Raw genomic sequence first — 22,433 nt, 5'->3', positions numbered from 1 at the left:
GAAAAGATTTTGGAACACTAATAGTGAGGGCGACTTCAATACATGAGTTGTATCTCCTTACGCTACCTCGTGTAACCACCTTTCGATTAAGCCTTGATTATGGCGTCTCTATACGATTGCAGGCCCTTGGTGTAAATATGCGAACGTGGAATTGCCAGCGGTAACGCGATGGCACTATCGTACACAACGGTATTCTAAAATGGCAAGAGTCGACAATTATCGTACACATTCTCCGGTTTCGATTAAGACTCGCGCAGCTCGGGAGCTCCGGGACCTGCTTCGAGGGGAGGACGAGTTTTCTCCCGCCTAGATTGTAGCCCGAATTTTTATGGGAATTTTGCCGAAAACCGCGGGTCGATATTCCAAAAACTGAGGAAGTTACAGCGGGAAAACTCCGAGCGAGCTGCCCGAATGTGGCCGCGTTGCGCGCGCAGCTTGGCCACGCCCACTCTCGTGTTTCGGCGCGAAGTTCGCAGCGACGCCACAGCCGCGCTTCGAAAATCCATAAATCGCTCAATTTTCCAGCTAGAGAGCTGGGAAAAGTTTCATTCGACTTCTCAAGACTTGTAGATTGAGGTTTTCGAGAAAAATGCCCACTTTTGTGTTCCGATATGAAGTTCGCCGCGGACGCGACGCGTCGACATCCTCACGACGTTTGCAAAATTCCTGGAACCCTCAATTTTGCAGCTAAAGAGCTGGGAAAAGTTTCATTCGACTTTTCAAGACTTGTAGATTGAGGTTTTCGAGAAAAATGCCCACTTTTGTGTTCCGATATGAAGTTCGCCGCAGTCCCTAAAACAACGAGGCGGTCGTAACCAAGTCCTTGCACGGTGGCCGTCATCACAGGAATTGTACGTACAGGATCATTGGACGATACTTTTGGCACGATAGCAAATGTCGCTCGAGACACTCGCAAGCCTCTCATATTTCGATCGGTACTCATGACATCGACATGAAGTCTCACAGCCCCTGTACAGTCTTCCGTTCAGGAATACCGCGTGCGACTCTACCCAAAAAGGAGCCGGCTAGCCCAACACTAGTCGCTGGTGCACAAGCGAGACCAGCGATTAGGGAATCAATCAATCCGCCCATTGGACGATGGGCCAGGTCCTCTAGGACTTTTCTTCCATTGCACTCGGCAGGGGCCTCTTCTTCAAGATGCCCAAGTCCTGGACGTTCTCTAAAAAGGTCTTGTGGTGCTGCGCCACCAGCAACGGGTTCACCGTCTGGACGTCCTTCTTCAGCTCTTCCATGTCCCTCTTTAGCTTCGCCCTCCTGTTCTGGAACCAGGTGATCACTTGGGCGTTACTGAGACCCAGCTGGGCAGCGATCTCATCCCTGTCTGCTGGGCTGAGGTACTTCTGGTACAGGAATCGCTTCTCCAGCTCGAAGATCTGCTGGTTCGTGAACGCCGTTCGACTCTTGCGTTTCTTCTTAGGCTGCTGCCGGTTGTTGAACAGGTTCAGGTGGTTCGCTTGTTCTGCAACAAAGAATATATCGGCCGGTTTTATTTATTGTCAATCGGAACGGGGGGAATGGTAAGCTTTTAAGAGGAAATCTGGCTTGTTTAACCCCTTGGTATACAAATAATACGGAATTTGGTGCGTCCGAAAAATACTATTTAATTTGCCCGGAGGCAGTTCTCGACGTCTTGGAAACGTCACAGTCTACAATGGCACATGGAACGAATGATTTCTACCAAACGTCATTGTATGATAGATTTGAACAATCTCATCAGGAATATCACAGAATTGAAAAAAAATCGCAGAAACAATTCGAAGGCCATTTTCCATAGGAACATCTGTATCGTGTTCCCCGCTGATCAACGATGCCCAGGTCGATGAACATCCCGCTATCAGGGATTGATTTGAACAATCTCATCAATAAAATCACAAAATTGAAAAAAAAATCGCAGAAACAATTCGAAGGCCATTTTCCATAGGAACATCTGTATCGTGTTCCCCACTGATCAACAATGCTCAAGTCATATGAACATTCGTTCCCAGGGATTCATTTGAACTACCTCATCAATAAAATCACAAAATAAAAAAAAAATCGCAGAAACAATTCGAAGGCCATTTTCAAAAGGAACATCTGTATCGTGTTCCCTACTGATCAACGATGCTCAAGTCATATGAACATTCGTTCCCAGGGATTCATTTGAACTACCTCATCAATAAAATCACAAAATGGAAAAAAAAATCGCAGAAACAATTCGAAGGCCATTTTCCATAGGAACATCTGTATCGTGTTCCCCACTTATCAACGATGCCCAGGTCGATGAACATCCCGCTTTCAGGGGCCCATTACGCGCGGATCCTCCGCTCATCCCAGAAACGCGGTGCATATTGCGTGCATATTGCGTGCACATTAACGCTTCGGGGACACTCGGAGGGGAAAGTTAGGAAAAGGAGTCCCTTGGAAGGAATGCCGAAAGAGAGGAGGGAAAAGGGGCCATTGACGGGCCCGACGAAGGGCCGACTTCCGATGGAGAAAATTCCGGCAAGGAGGGAGGGAGGGCCGGAGGGCCAGGGGGCAATCGATAAGCTCGGGAAAGGGGAAAAGTTTTGCCCTGGGCTGTACTTCGGTCTGCAGGTGTAACCGATGGCGGCATCCTTTGATCGGCGAGCGACCGGGCTACTTTGTCCGCAACTCATCGAACCTTTGTCCCTTTTTCGGCCCAATTATTTCCAAACGGCCTAGCGACCTCGCAAAAATTCACTCCCACAATTTCCACAGTTGTTTTCTCGCCGGGGTCCCGTAAAAATCTCGATCGTTTCTACCGATCGCAGACTGCGCGAACCTTCACACTCGAGGAAATTTCACTTAAATTGGGCGGACTAAAAAGCGGAGGGTTAGGCTTCGTGGAAGAATGTCGTAAGCGACGAGGGGAAAACCGAGTGGAAGAAGTCGGACCCCTTAAAAGGGCTCTGCTAGGGTTTAAACTGCCCTTCTAGAGATCCCAGATCTTTTCTGGAAATCGATTATTTTTGCACATTTCAACTTGACACATCTGAAATCGCTAATTTGAAGAAATTAAGGGGAGGTCAAAGTGCCATCCGAAAGCTCAATCCTTCGAGCTGAGTATATCGAATCGTTTCATACCTTACATTATGAACATCGAGGATATAAGGAACTGCCCCGACACTCGTGAAATTTCATTTTTCTTTTTTTTAATACAAAATTTCGTAAATGTCTATAAAGTAATTTTTAAAAATTTCACATCCCCCTTAAGATGATATGAAAGGCGGTGAGAAATTTAATCGAGGTCGGTCAATTGAATTTCATTTTTTTTTTTAATACAAAATTTCGTAAACGTCTATAAAGTAATTTAAAAAAATGTCACATCCCCTTTAAGGTGATATGAAAGGCGCTGAGAAATTTAATCGAGGTCGGTCAATTGAATTTCATTTTACTTCTTTTTAATACAAAAGTTCGTAAACGTCTATAAAGAAATTTTAAAAAATGTCACATCCCCCTTCAGAATTATATGAAAGGCGCTGAGAAATTTAATCGAGGTCGATCAATTAAATTTCATTATTCTTCTTGGTTTGGCCCGATGTTCATTTTCAAGAGATCGCATTTTGAGAAGTAAGTAAAAATTCAAACATGCAGTGTGAATCAAGTGGATTAAGTAATCTTGAAAAAGTGCTCCCTTTCAATGCTTAATAAATGACGAGAAGGCTTCGAATGAACTAAATGTGTCATCAGCACTGTCAATAATTCAACATGTACAGTGGCCAAATCTCGGTGATTTCCCCCTTGAGGTAATGTCCCCCTAAATGGGCATTTCGCAGGACCAGACGTCTAAAATAAGTTTTGGTCATCCAGGCGATCTAAATTCGATTCCAGCAAATAAACGCCACGGGCACGGATTGATTAACGAGGGAACTGTCAACATGACAGGGAATTAAGTAAAAGTCCCGGGCGAAGAATGGCTTAAATGACCTTTAGGGATTTGCTCACTGAATCGCAATGATGATCCCCAAAAGTGGTCCCCAGCTCGTGCCCAGTTCCCCTCGTCTCCCTATGGGGTTGGTGGAAAGTTAGGGTGCTTTCCGACACCCTGTTCCACCCTAGACCACTCTGTTGGTGTACCGATGTATCGTAAAGTGTAGATTGAAAGAAACGAAACGATCCGAACATGACACTTTGTCGGAAGACAAGTTTCAGATCAGATCAGTGGGTTTCGACGGCCCTTCACTCCTGAAGATGATCCCCATCGACATCGGATTGACTAACGAGGGAACTTTTCTCTTAATCCCCTGTCACTGACGTGATATGGGATTAACAGAAAATCTCGGACCCAAGAAGAGATTAAATAGCCTTCGAGATAGCGAAAGTGGTCTTCACACCTGGCTCCCCTAGAAGCTGCTTCTGGACCCGTTCTCTCTCCTTGTTGTTGTGTCCAGAAAAAAAAACCCTGAATACATTTAACCCTGGTTAGAACAGAGTTAACCAGGCGTTGAGTCTAGATCAGGGTCGAAATCTCTTGTTGGAACGTTTCATGTTCACGGATTCCGTATCTTGGGAATCCTATCATTCAAGCGAACCTCAACAAAAGCCTACAAACACCGAACATTTATCGGAAGTGCATCAATCAGCTGTTGGGATTGTCCGATGAGTGCCTAACGCCCTTGCTGACATGTTTATTGATTCAGATTTTCGTAACTTAGGGTCCCTGTCGCTCAACATCAATGAACCCTACCAAAGAGTTCATCCATAAAGCCCCACGGACCCCAGATCGTCAATAAGCAATGTTGCAGTGTTCATCAACAAAGCCTACAAACACCGGACCTCTTCCAGTTATTGGGATTGCCTGATAAGTGCCCAAATCTTTTGATAAGACATTTGACATGTCACAGCTTCCTGTCTTACGGATCCAATCATACAATTTTTGGGTACCACGGCGCTGTATCATACAAAACACCGAATATGGACCAGAACAGCACCCAGACCCTCGGATCACCTTCCTAATCCCTTAATCTTGGAATAGGGCACGATGAGCTCGTCAATCCGTCAGGATTTTGTCAAAGGACCGCGGAAAGGGGTAAATCAGGAGGTTCGGCTGGTCGGCAAAGAAACGTTAAAATCTCAAGCGAAAAAAGGAGTGGCGCGATCCAAGCAGGAGGGAGCAGAGCGTCTTCTCTCGAGCGACAGTCATTTGTCTCTGGGCACCCTCGGAGATGCTCAAGTTCCGAGAACTGTCAGGTTGACCCGAGGGGCTTTGCCCACATGTCAACGATATATTTCCTCCCAGCTCACAAATCGTTTAGCGGGTAATTTTGAAATTGGAACACTTATTTAGTCGTTTAGTCCCGCAGACAAAACTCGTGCTCTGGTTAAGATTTATGGCTCGGCCCTAACCGAATGCCGTGCATCGCGGCTGCATTACAGGAGATGCACCCAACTACGCGTGTCGCCTTTCCGCTTGACGTTTCGTTGTCCTTCCTGCGAAATCGGACCCGATTCCTCTAAGTAGGTAAATTGAGAAATGGACGTTGCTCTGGTCTACCGATATGTGTTACTTTAGGTACTTGGATCTATTACTTCTTGTCTGGGAAATTCTCTATGTACTGATTGATCCGGACGTGGTGGAGGACTTCTTCACCTGACTTTTGGGGGTCCTTTCTGCAGACTTAGATGTGTCCAAATGGGCAAGTGCAAATGGATGATGTTGTGGTCTACCGATATGTGTTCCTTTAGGTACTTGGACCTATTACTTCTTGTCTGGGGACATTTTCCATGTACTGATTGATCCGGACGTGGTGGAGCACTTCTTCACCTGACTTTTGGGGGTCCTTTCTGCAGACCTAGATGTGTCCAAATGGGCAAGTGCAAATGGATGATGTTGTGGTCTACCGATATATGTTCCTTTAGGTACTTGGACCTATTACTTCTTGTCTGGGACATTCTCTATGGGTGGAGCACTTCTTCACCTGACTTTTGGGGGTCCTTTCTGCAGACCTAGATGTGTCCAAATGGGCAAGTGCAAATGGATGATGTTGTGGTCTACTGAAATATGTTCCTTCGAGTACTTTTACCTATTCCTTCTTCTCAGGGAACTTTCTCTGATTGATCCGGACGTGGTGGAGCACTTTTTCACCTGACTTTTGGGTGTCCTTTCTGCAGACTTAAATATGTCCAAATGGGCAAGTGCAAGTGGACCTTGTTGTGGTTTACTGAAATAGGTTCCTTCGAGTACTTTTACCTATTACTTCTTGTCAGGGAACTTTCTCTGATTGATCTGGACGTGGTGGAGCACTTTTTCACCTGTCTATCAGGTGTCCTTTCTGCAGACCTAGATGTGTCTAAATGAGCAAGTGCACGAAATGATGTAATTATATGGGGATGGGTCCATCTCGCGCAGCCAATATAATTCGACACAGCTGTCGATATAAATACGAAAGTCGGCAACGTAGGCATTTAGAAAAATCTCTTTTACCGACGTCGATCAAGTTCCTCGAGGTGTTTAACTTCACCTTGAAAATTCCAAATAATGGATTAAATTTCTAACGAATACCCGAGGATGTGCACCTGCAGTCCCATTTCCGTCTCACTGTGTTTCCTGCAGGATCGACACCGATCATTCTCGGTGTCGAGAGAGCGAGAGGGACGTAATTGCCGCGTATAGGGATACGAGTTACGCCCTTCTGGCCCTTCGGGACGGCGGCTTCTGTCTTGTATCCTCTCCCCCTTCGTCTGACCTCTCATTTACTACTCGTTCTTTACACCTCTTTTTCCTCCGAGTCAGCCTCCGATAGAGGTCCGGCTCTCGAGGCTTAGAAAACTTCCAATTTCTCTCGGCGGACTCATTAATTACCCCAGGATATTAATTAAATTAAAAACAATAGGCAAGAGCGTCCCTCGCTTAACCGGGGAATTTTGCAAGTTGTCCTTCGGATAAAAGTCCTGATTAATAAAATGCGACAAGAAATGTCTTCTTATTAGCCTGGGAAAAAAATGTCATTTAACCTATGAAAGATTTCCTAAACTCGACGGAGAATTATTTAACTCAAACAGACTCGGATTAATTGTATGCAACATGTGAAAGAAAATTTTATGGCAATCATTTTCAGCTCGAGGGTGGAACATCAATTTTATTGAATTTCATGACCATTGGTCAGAAATTATATACGTAATTTTTCAGGTAAATCCGCGTCGATCTTATAAAAATATTGATTGCGATTAACCGGAAATCGTTTTTTCTACCTAATGTGTGACGACGGATTTGATGGAAACGGGATTATATTTAACCGTAGAAAATAATTTCACTGCTAAATCCGAGTGATCCATCGGCGTAAACGGGATTTCCATTAAGGCTGGAAAATAATTTCCAGTTTGCCGCGTTTATGAGCGGAATTTAATTGAGTTATTTCCTCGGTTTAAATCGAGAAATCCCTTAAAGTTTTCGTGAACTCAGTCGAGATCAGTGGTCGGGTTAAACTCGTTTTTTTACCGTCGTCTGGAGAAAGCGGCTGTCAAATTAATCCTCCGCTGCAGTAGGAAACAGATTTCGGAACAATTTCGTTAAATTGAGAGCCCCACAGTAATGGCGGCCGAAGTCGAATTAAGATTCCGCGGGTGCAAAAAAAAGAAAAAAAAAGAAAAGGCGGACCTGCACTTTTTGCAACGTCTTTTATACTTTCAGGGACTGTAGATTGCAACTTCCTCGCTTTATGTTCTTCGCTTTCCTTTTTTTTTTTCTTTTTCAGATTGTATGCCACGTAATAAGCAAATAATAATTCCCTAGGAGACAAAAATCCAGTTCTAATTAAGACTGCTTGAAAGGCACGCAGAAATATGTAGATTAAGTAAAAATAAAAAATATAGTGGAATCTTAAAATTCCGTATTTTCAATTTTAAAACACTACGGATTATATTTATTATTTATATACCTGAATTGGGAAATGAATAGCATGAATGATATAAAATGCATGATAAATAGAGACATATTATACGTTTCGTATACGTATAAAATTGAATTATGTTTCTTAAACATTGTTACCGCCGATTTTCCCTCCTTAAGGCATCTAGCAACACCATAACTGAAATAAAAATTAATGAAGAATACAATAAACCGTTAAAAATTGTTTCTTCGTTTGGATAAATCGAAAGCCAGTCGAAACTTCTCAGGAACTAAAAATGACCAGAGTAAACAATCTCCCTTAAAAACACGTAAAATTTAATTATCTTACTTGAATGTTGTTACCGCCGATTTCCCTTTCTAAGGTCATACAGCAAGACGCCAAGTTGAATAAAATGTAAAAAAAAAAAATCATAAAACGTCAGAATTTCAGGTCGATTAACATTCGTTCCTAAAGATCATTTGAACAATCTCATAAGGAAAATCATAAAATTAAAAAAAATCGCAGAAATAATTCGAAGGCTATTTTCCAGAGCAACATCTTGGCCATCTCAAAAAATCATAAAACGTCAGAATTTCTTTCCTTGTTTGGATTAATCGAATTCGCCATTGGATAATTCGAATGTTCTAAGGAGGTATGGCCCAAGAGGAAGAAGTTTGGTTTACTCAAAAAGAACTGAAATCGAGTTAAGCCGTTATTGCAGCCGGTCCTCAATTTGTCTTCATTAGGACATCCAGCGGCGCTTCTGATATGGACCGAAAGGCGTCACGGGGTGCTGAATTCCTTGACATGGTGATACAAGCCAATAAGAAACGGTGTTATCTTCGAGGACCACGAATCTCACCCTGCGGTCCTTGATGAAGACCCTCGTCCGTTTTTCTCATCGTTTGTCCGCTTGTCTTGTAGACCGTCAAATTAAATCGACACTGACATTTGCTGCTTAACTTGGAGCCCAAAAGGGCTCTCCCAAAATATTTCCCCCTTTGTTTTGGAGATAAGAAAAGAAATGTCCCGAGCAAATGTGAGGTTATATGTCTGCACGGCAAGAGAAAAGAAATTCATCGAACCGAAGGAATAATTCCGAATAAATGTCGCGTCCGATTTATTTGAGCTAAATAATTATCCTTTGAGTTAATGAAAGATTTCTTTGGTTCAATGAATTTCTTCTTTTTTTTCTCACGGTGGAAATCTTGAAATATTTTGGCATATATGTATGATTTCGTTTCCTTTGGAAAGAAATAATCGTCAATCAATCCTCAAATCAAATAATGTATATACATTTCAGAAACTCTATTTTTGGGCTGTAATAGTTGATAAACATGTCGAAAGTGATATAGAGTATTTGTTAGGTTAGAATCTGAACAACCTATTTTTTCCTTTGTTTAGGGTATTTAGAGACCTAGAGGCGTCGAAACGTCTAGTAAATTAGTCTGGACCTAATTTCCGTTCTAAATAGAGCTCTAAATATTTTACAGGCCTGAAAATGTCTAATAAATCCATTCCGCCATCTTGATTTTTTCCCCACCCCGTGAGATATTTTCCTTCAACTCTTATCGATATCTAAAAAATACCTATCACCGTTTCATGATTATTTCCAAAAAAAAACCCTCTTTTCTCCCCCTCATTCCAAGAGTTCTAAATATTCTACAGGCTTCAAAATTTCTAATAAATCTATTCCGCCCTAATTTCCGCCATCTTGATTTTTTCCACACCTCGTGAGATATTTTCCTTAAACTCTTATCGATATCTAAAAAATACCTATCAACGTTTCATGATTATTTTCCAAGAAAACCCTCTTTTCCCCCTCTCATTCCAAGAGTTCTAAATATTTTACATGTTTCAAAATGTGTAATAAATCCATTCCGCCATCTTGATTTTTTCCCCACCCCGTGAGATATTTTCCTTCAACTCTTATCGATATCTAAAAAATACCTATCACCGTTTCATGATTATTTCCAAAAAAAAACCCTCTTTTCTCCCCCTCATTCCAAGAGTTCTAAATATTCTACAGGCTTCAAAATTTCTAATAAATCCATTCCGCCCTAATTTCCGGTATCTTGATTTTTTCCACACCCCGTAAGACCCTGTAAGATATTTTCCCTCCGTGTAGAGAAACTGTCACCACAGGGTCCACCTCCAAGAAATTCGTCTTCCAGGGCGCAACACATGAGGCCCACCAGGGCGACCCATGGGACCGATCAGCCGGTCATTAGTGTGGTCTTCGTTGCTCCAATTAGGGGAGTCCCAGGTTATATATATATTTCTCGGCCTTCCGCGATTCCTTTCCGACACCTTCGTGACACCCGAGCACGAGAGGACGCGTCGATTCCCTCGGGAATGCCTTCCCGGAATTCCCGTCCTCGGCAGGCCGCGTAGAAAGAATAATGGCCCCGGCGAAAGCGGACCACGGAAAAGCGGTCTAAAGTTTCTGCCCTCTCGTTACCGGATACCGAAACATACCCAACAAATTGCGCTGAGGGATTAATGAGTTTATCAAAAGGAGTAAACGCCCTGTTGAGGCAGAAACCCAGCTCGGATTTTTATCGACTGACGACGCACTCGCCAGACAACTGGATGTGGATGAAGAGGTTGCTGAAGAGGGGGATGAAGAGGAGGATGAAGAGGTTGCTGAAGAGGAGGACGAAGAAAGATCGCCTGGCATCCCGGGGACTTGTATATTTATTCCCCAGGGATACCAGGATGATGAGGCTAACGTTTTGCCGACTGACTCGAAGACAATCTTATTCGCCTATTGGTGGAATTTCCGTACTTGTTTATTTACAGATTTATTATCTCTTTTCAATTCCTGAAGTATACTTGAAGAACAGAAAATCCCCCATTCTTTGCGGTAATTAACATTGGAAATTAATCAAGATAGTTACCTTCGTTCTTGGATAGGTAACTCGGAGGAAGAATGTATTTGGCGCAAGACTCGATATTTTCCCTCTCTTTACGAGATTCTTGCACGATTTTTGTACACTATTTTCCGAAACTGAGTTGATATCATCAGGTTACCCCATTTAAAGCATAAAGCTTTTCGGCAGTGCTGAAAATATGATTCTTACTATTTTTATACATTTTTATAAATTATCTTCCTAGACTAAGCCGACAGTTACCTATCCAAGGGTACAGGTAACTATCAGGAAAAATGCACTAAAGATTCTTACGACCTTCACCCACTATTTTCCAGAACTGAGCTGATATCATGCCTCCTAAACACGGGAAATGAGTTCTCCACGGCTGCTTTTAGAGGTTATCCTATTTATCGCAACAAAGCTTTTCGGCAGTGCCGAAAATGAGAGGCAGGAAACAGGGATTGGACTCGGGCGCCTTCCAGCCATGGCCAGGAGAGGAAAATGTATCGGCATAGCTGGGATTTTATTTACCGAACCGACTCGGATCACGGGGGACGTAAATCGGCCCATTAATTTTACACGCGCCCTTCGTTGTCGCCGACCCCATACCTGCCACCCATGAGTACACGTGCGCGAGTCGCGCAGAGAGATCCTTACAAATTAGACCCTGTACTCGTTACGAGCCCTCCAGGGGCAGGGGGAACACCTACCGAATCTTCCGACACTTTCATTTACCGAGCTATGCGAACAGAGGAAACGGAATCACTCGGGCTTACCGTAATGGCGTCGCTAATGTTGCGCCCCCGGAGGACGTGGACTCGGTAATGGGCAAACCGGAACGAATGCATATCTCTTGATGCTGGGAGTTTATCGAGTTAAAGTCATGACCGGTGGATTCTCAGCAAAAAACTGAGTCGGAAATGTCCCGTGTGACATTTTCGGGGAGCCAGTACTTTTCGTGTTATTCCCTGCTGAAATTTCGGACTTGGGATGTGGGGTATGGCGGAAGGGATTTGTGGTTAGGTCAGTTGTCGATGATCTGGGTTTTTCTTCTTTTTTTTTGTCACCGCATTTGTTAAGATCCTAGGGTAACCGTGAGATACCTGATATTTAATACATAATTGTTGCAGCGCGTGTTTCATCCCCTGTTAACAGTGCTCACCCCTTTATCGATAATTCGGAGCCCTCCACCACACAGGGAGAAAATGTCAAGAGGAATTCCTACAATTAATTGTGGCATCAAAATGACCATTGATTACGTAAATTGACATGAGCATTTTTATCAATGTACCGCAGCAACCACCCTCGCGAAGACACCCTCACTCGATGACTCGAAGCCCTCCACCACACATGGAGAAAATTTCAAGAGGAATTCCAGAAATTAATTGTGGCATCAAAATGACCATTGATTACGTAAATTGACATGAGCATTTTTATCAATGTTCCGCAGCAACCACCCTCGCGAAGACATCCTCACTCGATGACTCGAAGCCCTCCACCACATACGGAGAAAATGTAAAAAGGACTTCCAGAAATTAATTGTGGCATCAAAATGACCATTGATTATGTAAATTGACATGAGCATTTTTATCAATGTTCCGCAGCAACCACCCTCGCGAAGACATCCTCACTCGATGACTCGACCCTCCACCACATACGTAGAAAATGTAAAAAGGAATTCCTGCAATTAATTGTGGCTTTTAAAATGACCAATGATTGAGTATGTAAATTGACACGAGCATTTTTATCAATGTACCGCAGCAACCACCCTCGCGAAGACACCCTCACTTGATGACTCGGAGCCCTCCACCACACATGGAGAAAATGTGAAGAGGACTTCCTGAAATTAATTGTGGCATCAAAATGACCATTGATTATGTAAATTGACACGAGAATTTGTATCAATGTACCGCAACGACCACCCTCTAAGACCCTCCTTGCCCTAATAATGCTCATTTCTAACAATCATCAGTGCTTATCAGCGACCATCCTCACGAAGACACCCTCCCTCTCGATGACTCGGACCTCTCCACCACACCGGGGGAAAATGTGAAGAGGAATGCGCAGTCTCCGGGATCGACCATTTGTCACCAGGCCTCCGACTTTCCCATTTTCCACTCGATTTCCCGTGATAGCGAGCGACGCCCTACCCTTAGAATCCCTCACGCTCCGTCGTTACCACCATGGCAGCCACCTACCCCGCTTTCGCCGGCGCTTTCGCCCCCACTTGTCGCCGGCGCTTTCGCCACCATCCACCCCGACGCTATTCGTTTCCCCCCGGCAACTTTAATTCCCCGCCGCTTACCATTTACCCCCGCGGCCTCGCTTTTTCTCAATTACCCTTATTTCATGAAACGCGTCGTCTCGATGGGTTACAACCCGTAGGAGGTTGTAACTAATGTGAAATATCACTTCGCCATCCCCACCGGTGCGTTAAGGTGAAGTGAAACACGTCGAGGAACTTGATCGACGTCGATAAAGAAGATTTTTCTAAATCAGAGTGTTCTAAATTGTCGTAAAATTGTCCCGACCCTTTCGTTTCTCATATCAGAGCCTTTGATAATTGTATATTGATCGAAATATCAGAGCTTGACGCCATTTTTGTTCTGGTCTGGGATAAGTTAAAAAATATATATATAAAAAAAAATCCAAATTTTGAATATGTCAGGACTATTCTTAGATGATCAGGAGTGACGTGTCAAAGTTTCGGACAGTTTGGTCTAACACCCTTAAAAAAAAGTGTTGTATTCGATCGACTGATTTGAAGGGGGTTTCACTTCACCTTAAAAATCCAGGACAAAAGGCACGCTATTAAGTGGCATAATAAATAATTAACATTAAAGTAGGAGCTTTAAGTCGAATAACTTTAACCTTGGGGGGTCTCGTGAAATTTCCTGACCCACGAGAAGGGATGCAAATAGGAAGTAGAAGTTGGAACCCTCGGCAGGATCATCAGCTCGTCCTGTGCTCAGAGAGCCGTGGACTTAACCACGTTACAATAACGAGATATCGAGCGCATAACGAAATATCATATTTCACCCTTAAAGACTCGAATAGCTTCTATTAAGGGACGCCGAGTGGAAGATCTTCCCCCGACCTGCGCAACGCGAAGGGCGGGGGGCACATATGATCCTCATTACGTTCCTCTCGTACACCGGCGATCATTACCGAGTGTATGAATTTTAATTTGATACCGCGGAACCGGGCGCGAAGATTAAGATAAATAGGCCGGTAATCTGAGACGGGAAAGTTGGGGGTCTATTACGTATTTTTCACGAGAGCGCTCACTTCTCGCCCCGTCATGTCACGTGAGTTTATTCCCCGAATTACGTATTCGGTATACGAAACAACGAGATCACTAGTACTTTCGGTGTAATGATATCGCCAAATAAAGGGGCATACCTTGTCAATCGAGAATTGTTCAGAGGTAGTGGGGTTAGGCAGGGCAATATTTTTCACGGCAATATTTAGGCAATGTTTTTTAAATATCGTCGAAGAGGTTTTCTTTGTAAAACTTTTCTCCCAGCTCGATTTGCCGAATAATTTGAAACTTTATAATGTGAACGAAGACTATAAGGAAGGTCCTGAAGCTCATGAAATGTCAATTCTTTTCAAATTTCTATATAGGTATTTTAAAAACAGTATATAAAAAATGAAATCACCCGAGTTTCAGGACCTACCTTAGGGTCTCCATATTCACGCTTTAAAGTATGAAACGATTTGAGGCACCCAGTTCGGAGAAAAAAGTTTTATGAACGATTGAGCTTGCGGGTGCCAGTTTCACATCCCCTTAAATGAAACTCCGTTACTCCGATGCAATTCCGAGCGGGCTGTTTTTTTTATTTATTAATTCTTTTTGTCAGAAAAAGTGTCAAAAGAGGGAAGATTCGGAAATGGCGGCATTTACAGGTGCGTCGGTCAATTTTGCGAGGGACGTTTCCGGTGGCTCCGAGGGCCTGTTTAAACAAGGCCCCTCGGGCCTCGGTGGCCCTTTTCGGGCCGAGCTACTTTTTTATCGGCATTTCGCTCCGGCAGGCAGCCTAAAGGATACAGAAGTGCTACTTTTAAGAGCAATTCGGCCCCTCTCGGGCCCGACATCCTGCCAGGAGGGGACACCGCGCATACATTAGCGATGCGATTCGCCCGTTTCGGCTTGCCGGAAGGTAAGAGGTGAACGGTCCCTTGATCGGCGCTCCTTTTGATCTCGAGCAGCCCGTGTTTGCCCGACAATGGTTTGTCGGTCTTGCTGAGGAAAGTCAAGCCCCTTGTCCTGACCCGGCAGTCATGCAAGACATGCAACAGCCAATGATAACGTATCGACACCTCGGCCGGTGCCTTCGCTAAGAATAAAAATCGACCCTGTGCTAAATATCGAGCTCGCCTCTTGAACGGTAAATAAGTAAGGTTAGGACACGCAGAGAAGTCATTCACGGACTTAAGGTGATATGAAAGTGTGATATAGGTACAATGGCGGACATGAATGCCTCCCCTGCAGATACGGCATCGCCTGTGCAGGATGGGAGGGCATTGATGTCTCCCAGTGCATATATATACACACTCCTATATCACACTTAAGGTGATATGAAAGTGGGATATCGATGTGTGTATATATATGGTATGGTGTATACACACACACACATCTATATCACACTTTCATATCACCTTAAGGGGATGTGAAAGTCATATAGGAATTAATCGTTCATGAAACTTTTCTCCGAATTGGGTGTACCAATTTCTTCCAAATTTTCCCACATGAATAAGGAGGCCCTGAAGTAGGTCCTGAAACGTGGGGAATTTCAATTATTATTAAAATTGTTAAAAATAGCCATAAACAAATTATCATAAAATTGAAATTTCATGAGTTTCAGGATTTTCCTTATAGTCTCCACATTCACATTATCAAGTTTGAAGCGATTCGGTAGAATCGGTTCGGATAAAAGTTTTATAAAGGAGAACTTTATGCCCCGCTTTGACATCACCTTAAGTATGTGAATTGTCTGTACATGTACATACGCTCAATTTTAGTGATCATTATCAGTTATCCTGAAATTTGGTGACAAGGGCCCTCTTTTTCATATTTCCTTACGATGGACATGGGTTAAGGAGGTTTCTCTTCTCTTCCATAGAAGTGAAATTTTTGGTACCGCACTAGGTGCCTCTTCCAGCACTTAACCTTAAGCTCTGAGTATCTTTACGACCTCTCGAGTTCTCCTTACCTCCACCGCAAGAAGCTCCCCGAGAACTTGAGATTATTCTTAAGCGAATCTCTCGGTTTTTAACGCGAACGGTGGCGAGACTGAGCTGTAAATGTTTACGACTCTTTTCTGCGTCTGCTGCGAGACTTCTATTGTACCCCGACCAAGTTTGCGGTATTCCTCCCTGCCCGGGCATACTTTATGCCTTAATCCGATCGTAACCCGAAAAGAGGCGTCGTTCCGACAAAAATCCACTTCCGTTGTGCACGCAATGGATGAAGACGCCCAGAAAGTCGATCAATTCCCTGGCATGAAATAACCTAACAAATTGCGTCATTAAATACAGATTTATGATAAAAGAAAATCGCCTCGCGGGACCCACCACCTAAGTAATACCTCAACAATTCATTTGCAATTGCGTAAAGACGGAGCTTCTATTCCCAAATTGAACCCTAGTAGCATAGAATAATTTATAAATATTTCTTTGTAATCTTTGATCTCAAGCGACAGATTTTTCAAGATTTCTTGTGGATTTCATTCGAAGATATCTGAAATATTTCTTGAAAGTCTCAATGACATATTTAGTTTCAATAATTTATAAACATATGTAGAGATTATATTTTTTAATTTATGAACATATTATAAATATACATTTCTTTTACTTCACGATTATTATCGGACGGTTCATTTGGTGTCGAAAAACAGGAGAAATTTTTGTCATATTTTCTTTTCGCTATTTCATTATGGGAGCGAAACCTGTGATTTTGATTTTAATTATTTTTAAAACGTTTATAATGTATTCGGCAGATAACACTTAAGTAATACTTGAAATCTGCAAGAAATCTTAACAAAATCTGTCGCTTGAGATATTTAGCAAAGATTACAAAGAAATATTTAGAAATTATTCTATGCTACTAGGGAAGAAGACACACAGGCTCGCTCTAGTTAGTGTGGGTAGCGCCGCGTCGCCGCGTTGCCATGACGACGCGCGTAAACACGCGGTATACTATATATACACCCGTACGTTATAGATGATAATGATTAATAATTTTATTACACCCGTGTGTACTAAATATTATAAAACAAGTTACACATTTTATTAGACACTACGTTATAAAATTATTATACCGTGTCTGAATAAAACTTCCAATAAAAAATGATATAAAATTCCCGCAATTTTATTAACAGTGTACTTTACACTAATTAGGAAGGCATTAATGGAGCACTTCGTGACCCAACAAAGATTATTGATAAATGATTCCTAAAAATTATAGTCAGACGAGAGAAACAGGAAGAGAAACGTCCGACTCATCCCAATTTCCTCGTCCAAGCGGTATATATACATTATTCAATAAGAAGTGGAGTTTTGAAAAAGGTGGGGCGGCTACTGCATCGAAATCTTCCGAAATTGATTCCTATTGTTAAAGAGTAGGGGATTCATTGGACGGCGTCGAGAAATCGGAGCAATTGGACACGCGGCCCGAAATCTCGGATAAATTGAGACCGATCGGCCTCATAAATCTCCCCTCTCGGTCCAATATAAATCCTGGGCCGGCCAACATAAATACGGCTTAGTGGGTTGCGATTTCCCGCTAATTGAGAATTATTCCTCACAATAGGTCTCTTGCGCCGCGCATGCGCGGAATAAATCAGCCGGGCCGCGTCTAGCGGGCGTTTTAAATCCGAGTTAATGATTTTATACATAGGTGCGCATTTATAGGTGGAGTACGCGTCTCAAGGGCGAATTAATCATTTTACTAACCACCCACGCGTAAAAGAACGAATCAGTAAAATTTCTTTTTGCTTCACCGACAAAATATGCTTTTAAACCGTCAAACATCAAGATGCGGTTATTTTAAACTTTAATTTATAAGTAGCCCATTTTTCATCGATTTCCATAAGAAACGCAACCACATTTAATAAATCATTTTAATCTGCCAAACCCTAAGAAACAGTTTTTTTTTTTTTAACTAGTAAGTATTCCTTCAATTTCTAACAAACCCATTTTTCTCCATTTTCATAATTAACATAACCCATTTTTCTCCATTTTCATACCTAACATAACCCGATTTAACAAGTCCATTCAAACCGCAAGAATGATTTTTTTCCAAACTGCTCATGAAGAATCCTCTCTAAGCCTCACACCACCCCTAACCTCAAACCCGGTTCCCCACAGCTATCGAAAAACCGCTCTCGAGCGCCCCTCTCGGCTCTTCCCCAGTCGAACTTTTCGGAATTCGAATCAACGGAGGCCATAACGACATCGTTTCGCATCTAGCGTTGACAAACGGTAGTCGCTCCCTGTGTCAGGCCGAAGAAAAGCGACCGTCGAGGGAGAAAGGGAAAGCGGAAGTGCGGGCGCTAGAGGAGGACGGGGCTATTAGTATCGGCCACCCGTATAGCAGGGTAAGGTGAAGAGAAGGGATAGGGGCCAGAGAGGGAGCCGCCGAGTGGTGGGGGAAGTCGGGGAAGTGCGGCGCGAGGCCGGACCAATGGGGGCGGAGAACCGCAAAGTGGGAGGAGCCTAAGTCGCGGCGTCGAACGGAGAGGCGAGCGACGCGTCAGTCTGGGAGTGGGGGTTGGCCGGGTCGCGCGGGGAAGCGGAGGAGAACTAAACGGTAGCTTTATGCATTATTTCGTTGACAATGTATGCGCGGTTACTTCGACGGACGAGGGCCGTTCGTAGAAGTGCCGCGTGTAGGCTCCTTAATTGACGGCCCCCTTGGCACGGTTGATGCTCGTGGGCCGCGCCAAGTGAATTAAGGTAAAGCGAAGCTCCCCTCGAATCAGTCGATTTAAGTAAGACTTTTTTTTTTAGCCAATCAGCGCTGTGGACGCATAAGTTCGACGTTTGGTCCAGTATTGCTTGTACGCCCTGATGAAATTCCCCCATACGCTAATAGTGCGCTTGACGTTTAGTTGAATACTGCTTTTAAGGTGATATGAAAGTGTCATATGTATATATATATATATATATATATATATATATACCAAAATATGGCGCAATCGAGAAACTCGCATTTGAACGGGATAAGGAAAAAAAGTGTCTTATGCGCTTTCGTGTTAACAGGAAGGCGTGAAAACAGGATTAAGGAAGATTGTTAAGAGTTACCCTGGGAATCCAGGAGACATCTAGAGAAAATGGCGGCCTCGGTATATGGCGCGAGTAATTGCGCGTAGTTTATACCGTTGGCGTGGACCTAGTAATTGCGATAATAATAACAGTTGGATTGATATGTTAATGAATCATAATAAAGTATGTTGCTTTTTCTCGGGTGTAATGTCATTGAGCCATGAATTACGCGAGACATGTGAAGTGAGATAAGGACGCCGCGTCCTAGGCGTCAAGATGGCGATCCTCATAAAAAGGAGAAAATGGCCATTACCATACTTCTTAAGCCAGGTCATCCAAACTAGGCATACATTTCTCAATTGAATATATGAGTACTCCCAATTTTTTTCACATTTTTTAGTCCACTGCAAGTCAGGGTTTACCTGACCACCACCAAGAGATTGCCGTGAGCAAACTGAAAATTGATCGGATTTTTGCGTTTCGTTAATGAAATTTCATCGTTATGGGAGGATTTACAAGGTTTAAAGAATTTAATTTATAGATTTTCTGAATTTTAGGCCCCGATTCCCCGTGGGTATATCCTTTTGGAAGGGAGATATCGAAGGGAATAAATGGAGAGGCTGAGAAATACAGAATGCACAATATATGCCACGAAAGTATAGTGGGCACAATAATCAAAGCAAATTGCAGATACGTGATGCTACCGTGCTGGTGGGAGTCCAGTGAAGCCATCTTGATGTTATTAGGATCTTCCCGACAGATGCAACTAAAGCAGAATGCCAGGCCGATCTGCATCGCGCTGCTTCGCTTAACCTCTTTCTAGTTTAACTTTAATCTCGAGGGCCTCGAATGTAATGGAAAACGAATCAAATACTGTTACCAGTGATTCGATTTAATATTCTTCTCGTCAGGCCGCGAGATCTATGCGCAAGGAAATCCCGGTTTGTATGGAGTGATTGTATATTCTGCGCACTCTGGCGGGAGAAAATTGAACCAAAGGTCGCTTTCTGTACCGCGCAGGAAATTATGCAACAATGGATATTCATATTTTCTCGATGGTCCGATTTTGTCGTAAATGTTACATCAATATTTGCACATGCCACGAAATTCGTTTTAAATTCCACCTTGCGTCTAGTGGTTAATTTTATTCAATCGATTCCTTCGAGTCGAATTCTTCGAAAAATTCGACTCATTTTATGAAATCGATTACTTCGGGTCGAATTCTTCGAACAATTCGATTAATTTTATGAAACCGATTCCTTCTAGTCGAATTCTTCGAACAATTCGATTAATTTTATGAAACCGATTCCTTCGAGTCGAATTCTTCGAACAATTCGATTAATTTTATGAAATCGATTTCTTCCACTTGAATTCTTCGACAGGAGTTTTCAAACAATTCGATTAATTTTATGAAATCGATTCCTTCGACTTGAATTCTTCGACAGGAGTTTTCGAACAATTCGATTAATTTTATGAAATCGATTCCTTCGACTTGAATTCTTCGACAGGAGTTTTCGAACAATTCGATTAATTTCATTCAATCGATTCCTTCAGGTCGAATTCTTCGAACAATTCGATTAATTTTATGAGATCGATTCCTTCAGGTCGAATTCTTCGAACAATCGATTAATTTCATTCAATCGATTCCTTTGAGTCGAATTCTTCGAAGAATTCGATTCATTTTATGAAATCGATTCCTTCGAACAATTCGATTAATTTCATTCAATCGATTCCTTCGAGTCGAATTCTTCGACAGCACATCGAACAATCTGACGAAATGTAGAAATCAAATCCTTACATAATTTTACTTATTAATTTAGACATGTTGATTAGTACGAATTTTCTTTACTCAATCTGATATTCCCTTGGACATGTTTCATTGCATAATTTTAGTTTCCGCAATGCGTACTTCTCTGAGTCAAGGAATTTAATTTTTTTTTTTCAGGACACGTATGATGATTATGCTTTTAGGATAATTTTTTTTTCTCAGAACATGTATGATGATTATGTCTTTAGGATAAGTCAAAAGCAAGACTTCCTTCCCGTCAAATAATATTGTCAAAGGATCGTTGGACACATCGGACGTATTGTTGACCAAGGGCGTTGCACTACATCACATTGTGGGATATTAATATCCCACAATGCGGATAGCGGTGATAAGATCTGTTACCATTGACATCTGAAATTGACTGTTCAGGCTGACTGGCCGGGTTTTTAGGCAAGATATCACTGTCAATTCTACCCCTGATTTACTGCGCCGGTGATAATAGTGATAGTAGCGGTAGTAGTGATCGCCCACTTCGATCAGACGTGATCGGGCATCTCGGTATAATTATCGATAAGGCCTATAATTATCCCCTCAAACCCACACACGTATACCTCGTATCCATGAATCCCCAGAATTTCGGGCCGAGCGTTTAAGGCGATATGAAAGTGCGACATGTACATACCAAAAAGTGAAAATATCGATAAAACTTATCTCCAAACTGGGTGCACATAATTATCGGAAACTTTAACAGGTTTTTTTCGTCGAAAAATGAAATTTCAAGGGCAGCGCGTTTTTCCTTAGAGCCTCCATAATCTCGTGTTGAAGTTTAAGATAATTTGGTGCCGCCAGTTTGGAGAAAAGTATTATAAATATTTTCACTTTTTCTTATTTATACATATCACACTTTCGTATCACCATAACGCAGGAAACTGTTTTACAGAATCCATCGATATCTCTCCCCTAATTATCGTGATAAATTCCAATTAATTACTTAACATGTCCAACAGTGGCAAAAGGAGAAACTAAAACTGATTATAAAAGTAATATAAAAAGTGCAGAATTATGAAGAAAAAAAAAAACAGACACGATCGGAGACTTCCTTCTTAGATCGTAAAAATGATTTAATGAGCCTCGGAGCCATTTACACCGCAGGTATTATTTGTAAATCGGGAATTCGCGAATAATCGCGTATAATGTGCCGAGATACCGAGATTACATGTTATTCCGCCGATTCCGTTTTCCATGTTTTTTTTCTCTTCCCTCATTTCCCCCCAGATTGTGGATAAATGATTGTAAAGCTAAAACGACGCTTTTTGCGGCATCTCCCAGTATGACCAAAGCGGCGTCTCTTGGAAACGCTTTTTTCCGTGGCGAGGCGATGATTATGACGTTACACGGGGAAGTTTTCGGTTTAAATTTAAACCCGGACCGGAAGTCGTTGAAAAGAGGCCCATAACATGCTTTTCACCATGGGAATTGTGCAAGCCACAGCGGCCTCCACGTTGCAGCTCGCCGGGCGGTCGTGACCATAGAAGTGAAGAATCATCATGTCGGCATCGCTTCCGGCGAAAAGGGTCCTTATGTATATATTATGTATTTCGGGGCCTCGGCCTTTGTTATCTTTATAATGCAATTATGTCGAAGAATGAAGGCTACGATGATACACTTTTTTGG

At 42.6% G+C, this 22,433-nt stretch overlaps 1 protein-coding gene across 1 annotated transcript in view; it reads right to left on the bottom strand.

Annotated features, from left to right (window-relative positions):
- Window positions 1-1,112: 1,112 nt before the first annotated feature.
- Window positions 1,113-22,433, bottom strand: part of LOC105703622 (lateral signaling target protein 2 homolog) — a 38,090-nt gene continuing 16,769 nt past the window's right edge. Inside the window, exon 2 of the mRNA XM_012432127.2 lies at window positions 1,113-1,480. Coding sequence (XP_012287550.1) covers window positions 1,113-1,480 — 368 coding nt within the window. The remainder of the gene's footprint in view (window positions 1,481-22,433) is intronic.

This window comes from Orussus abietinus, unplaced genomic scaffold (genome assembly GCF_000612105.2).
Source record: "Orussus abietinus isolate OABI.00-Male unplaced genomic scaffold, Oabi_2.0 scaffold43, whole genome shotgun sequence".
Lineage (NCBI taxonomy): Eukaryota > Metazoa > Arthropoda > Insecta > Hymenoptera > Orussidae > Orussus > Orussus abietinus.
The sequence above is the reverse complement of the archived record's forward strand: the minus strand, read 5'-3'. Positions and strand labels throughout refer to the sequence as shown.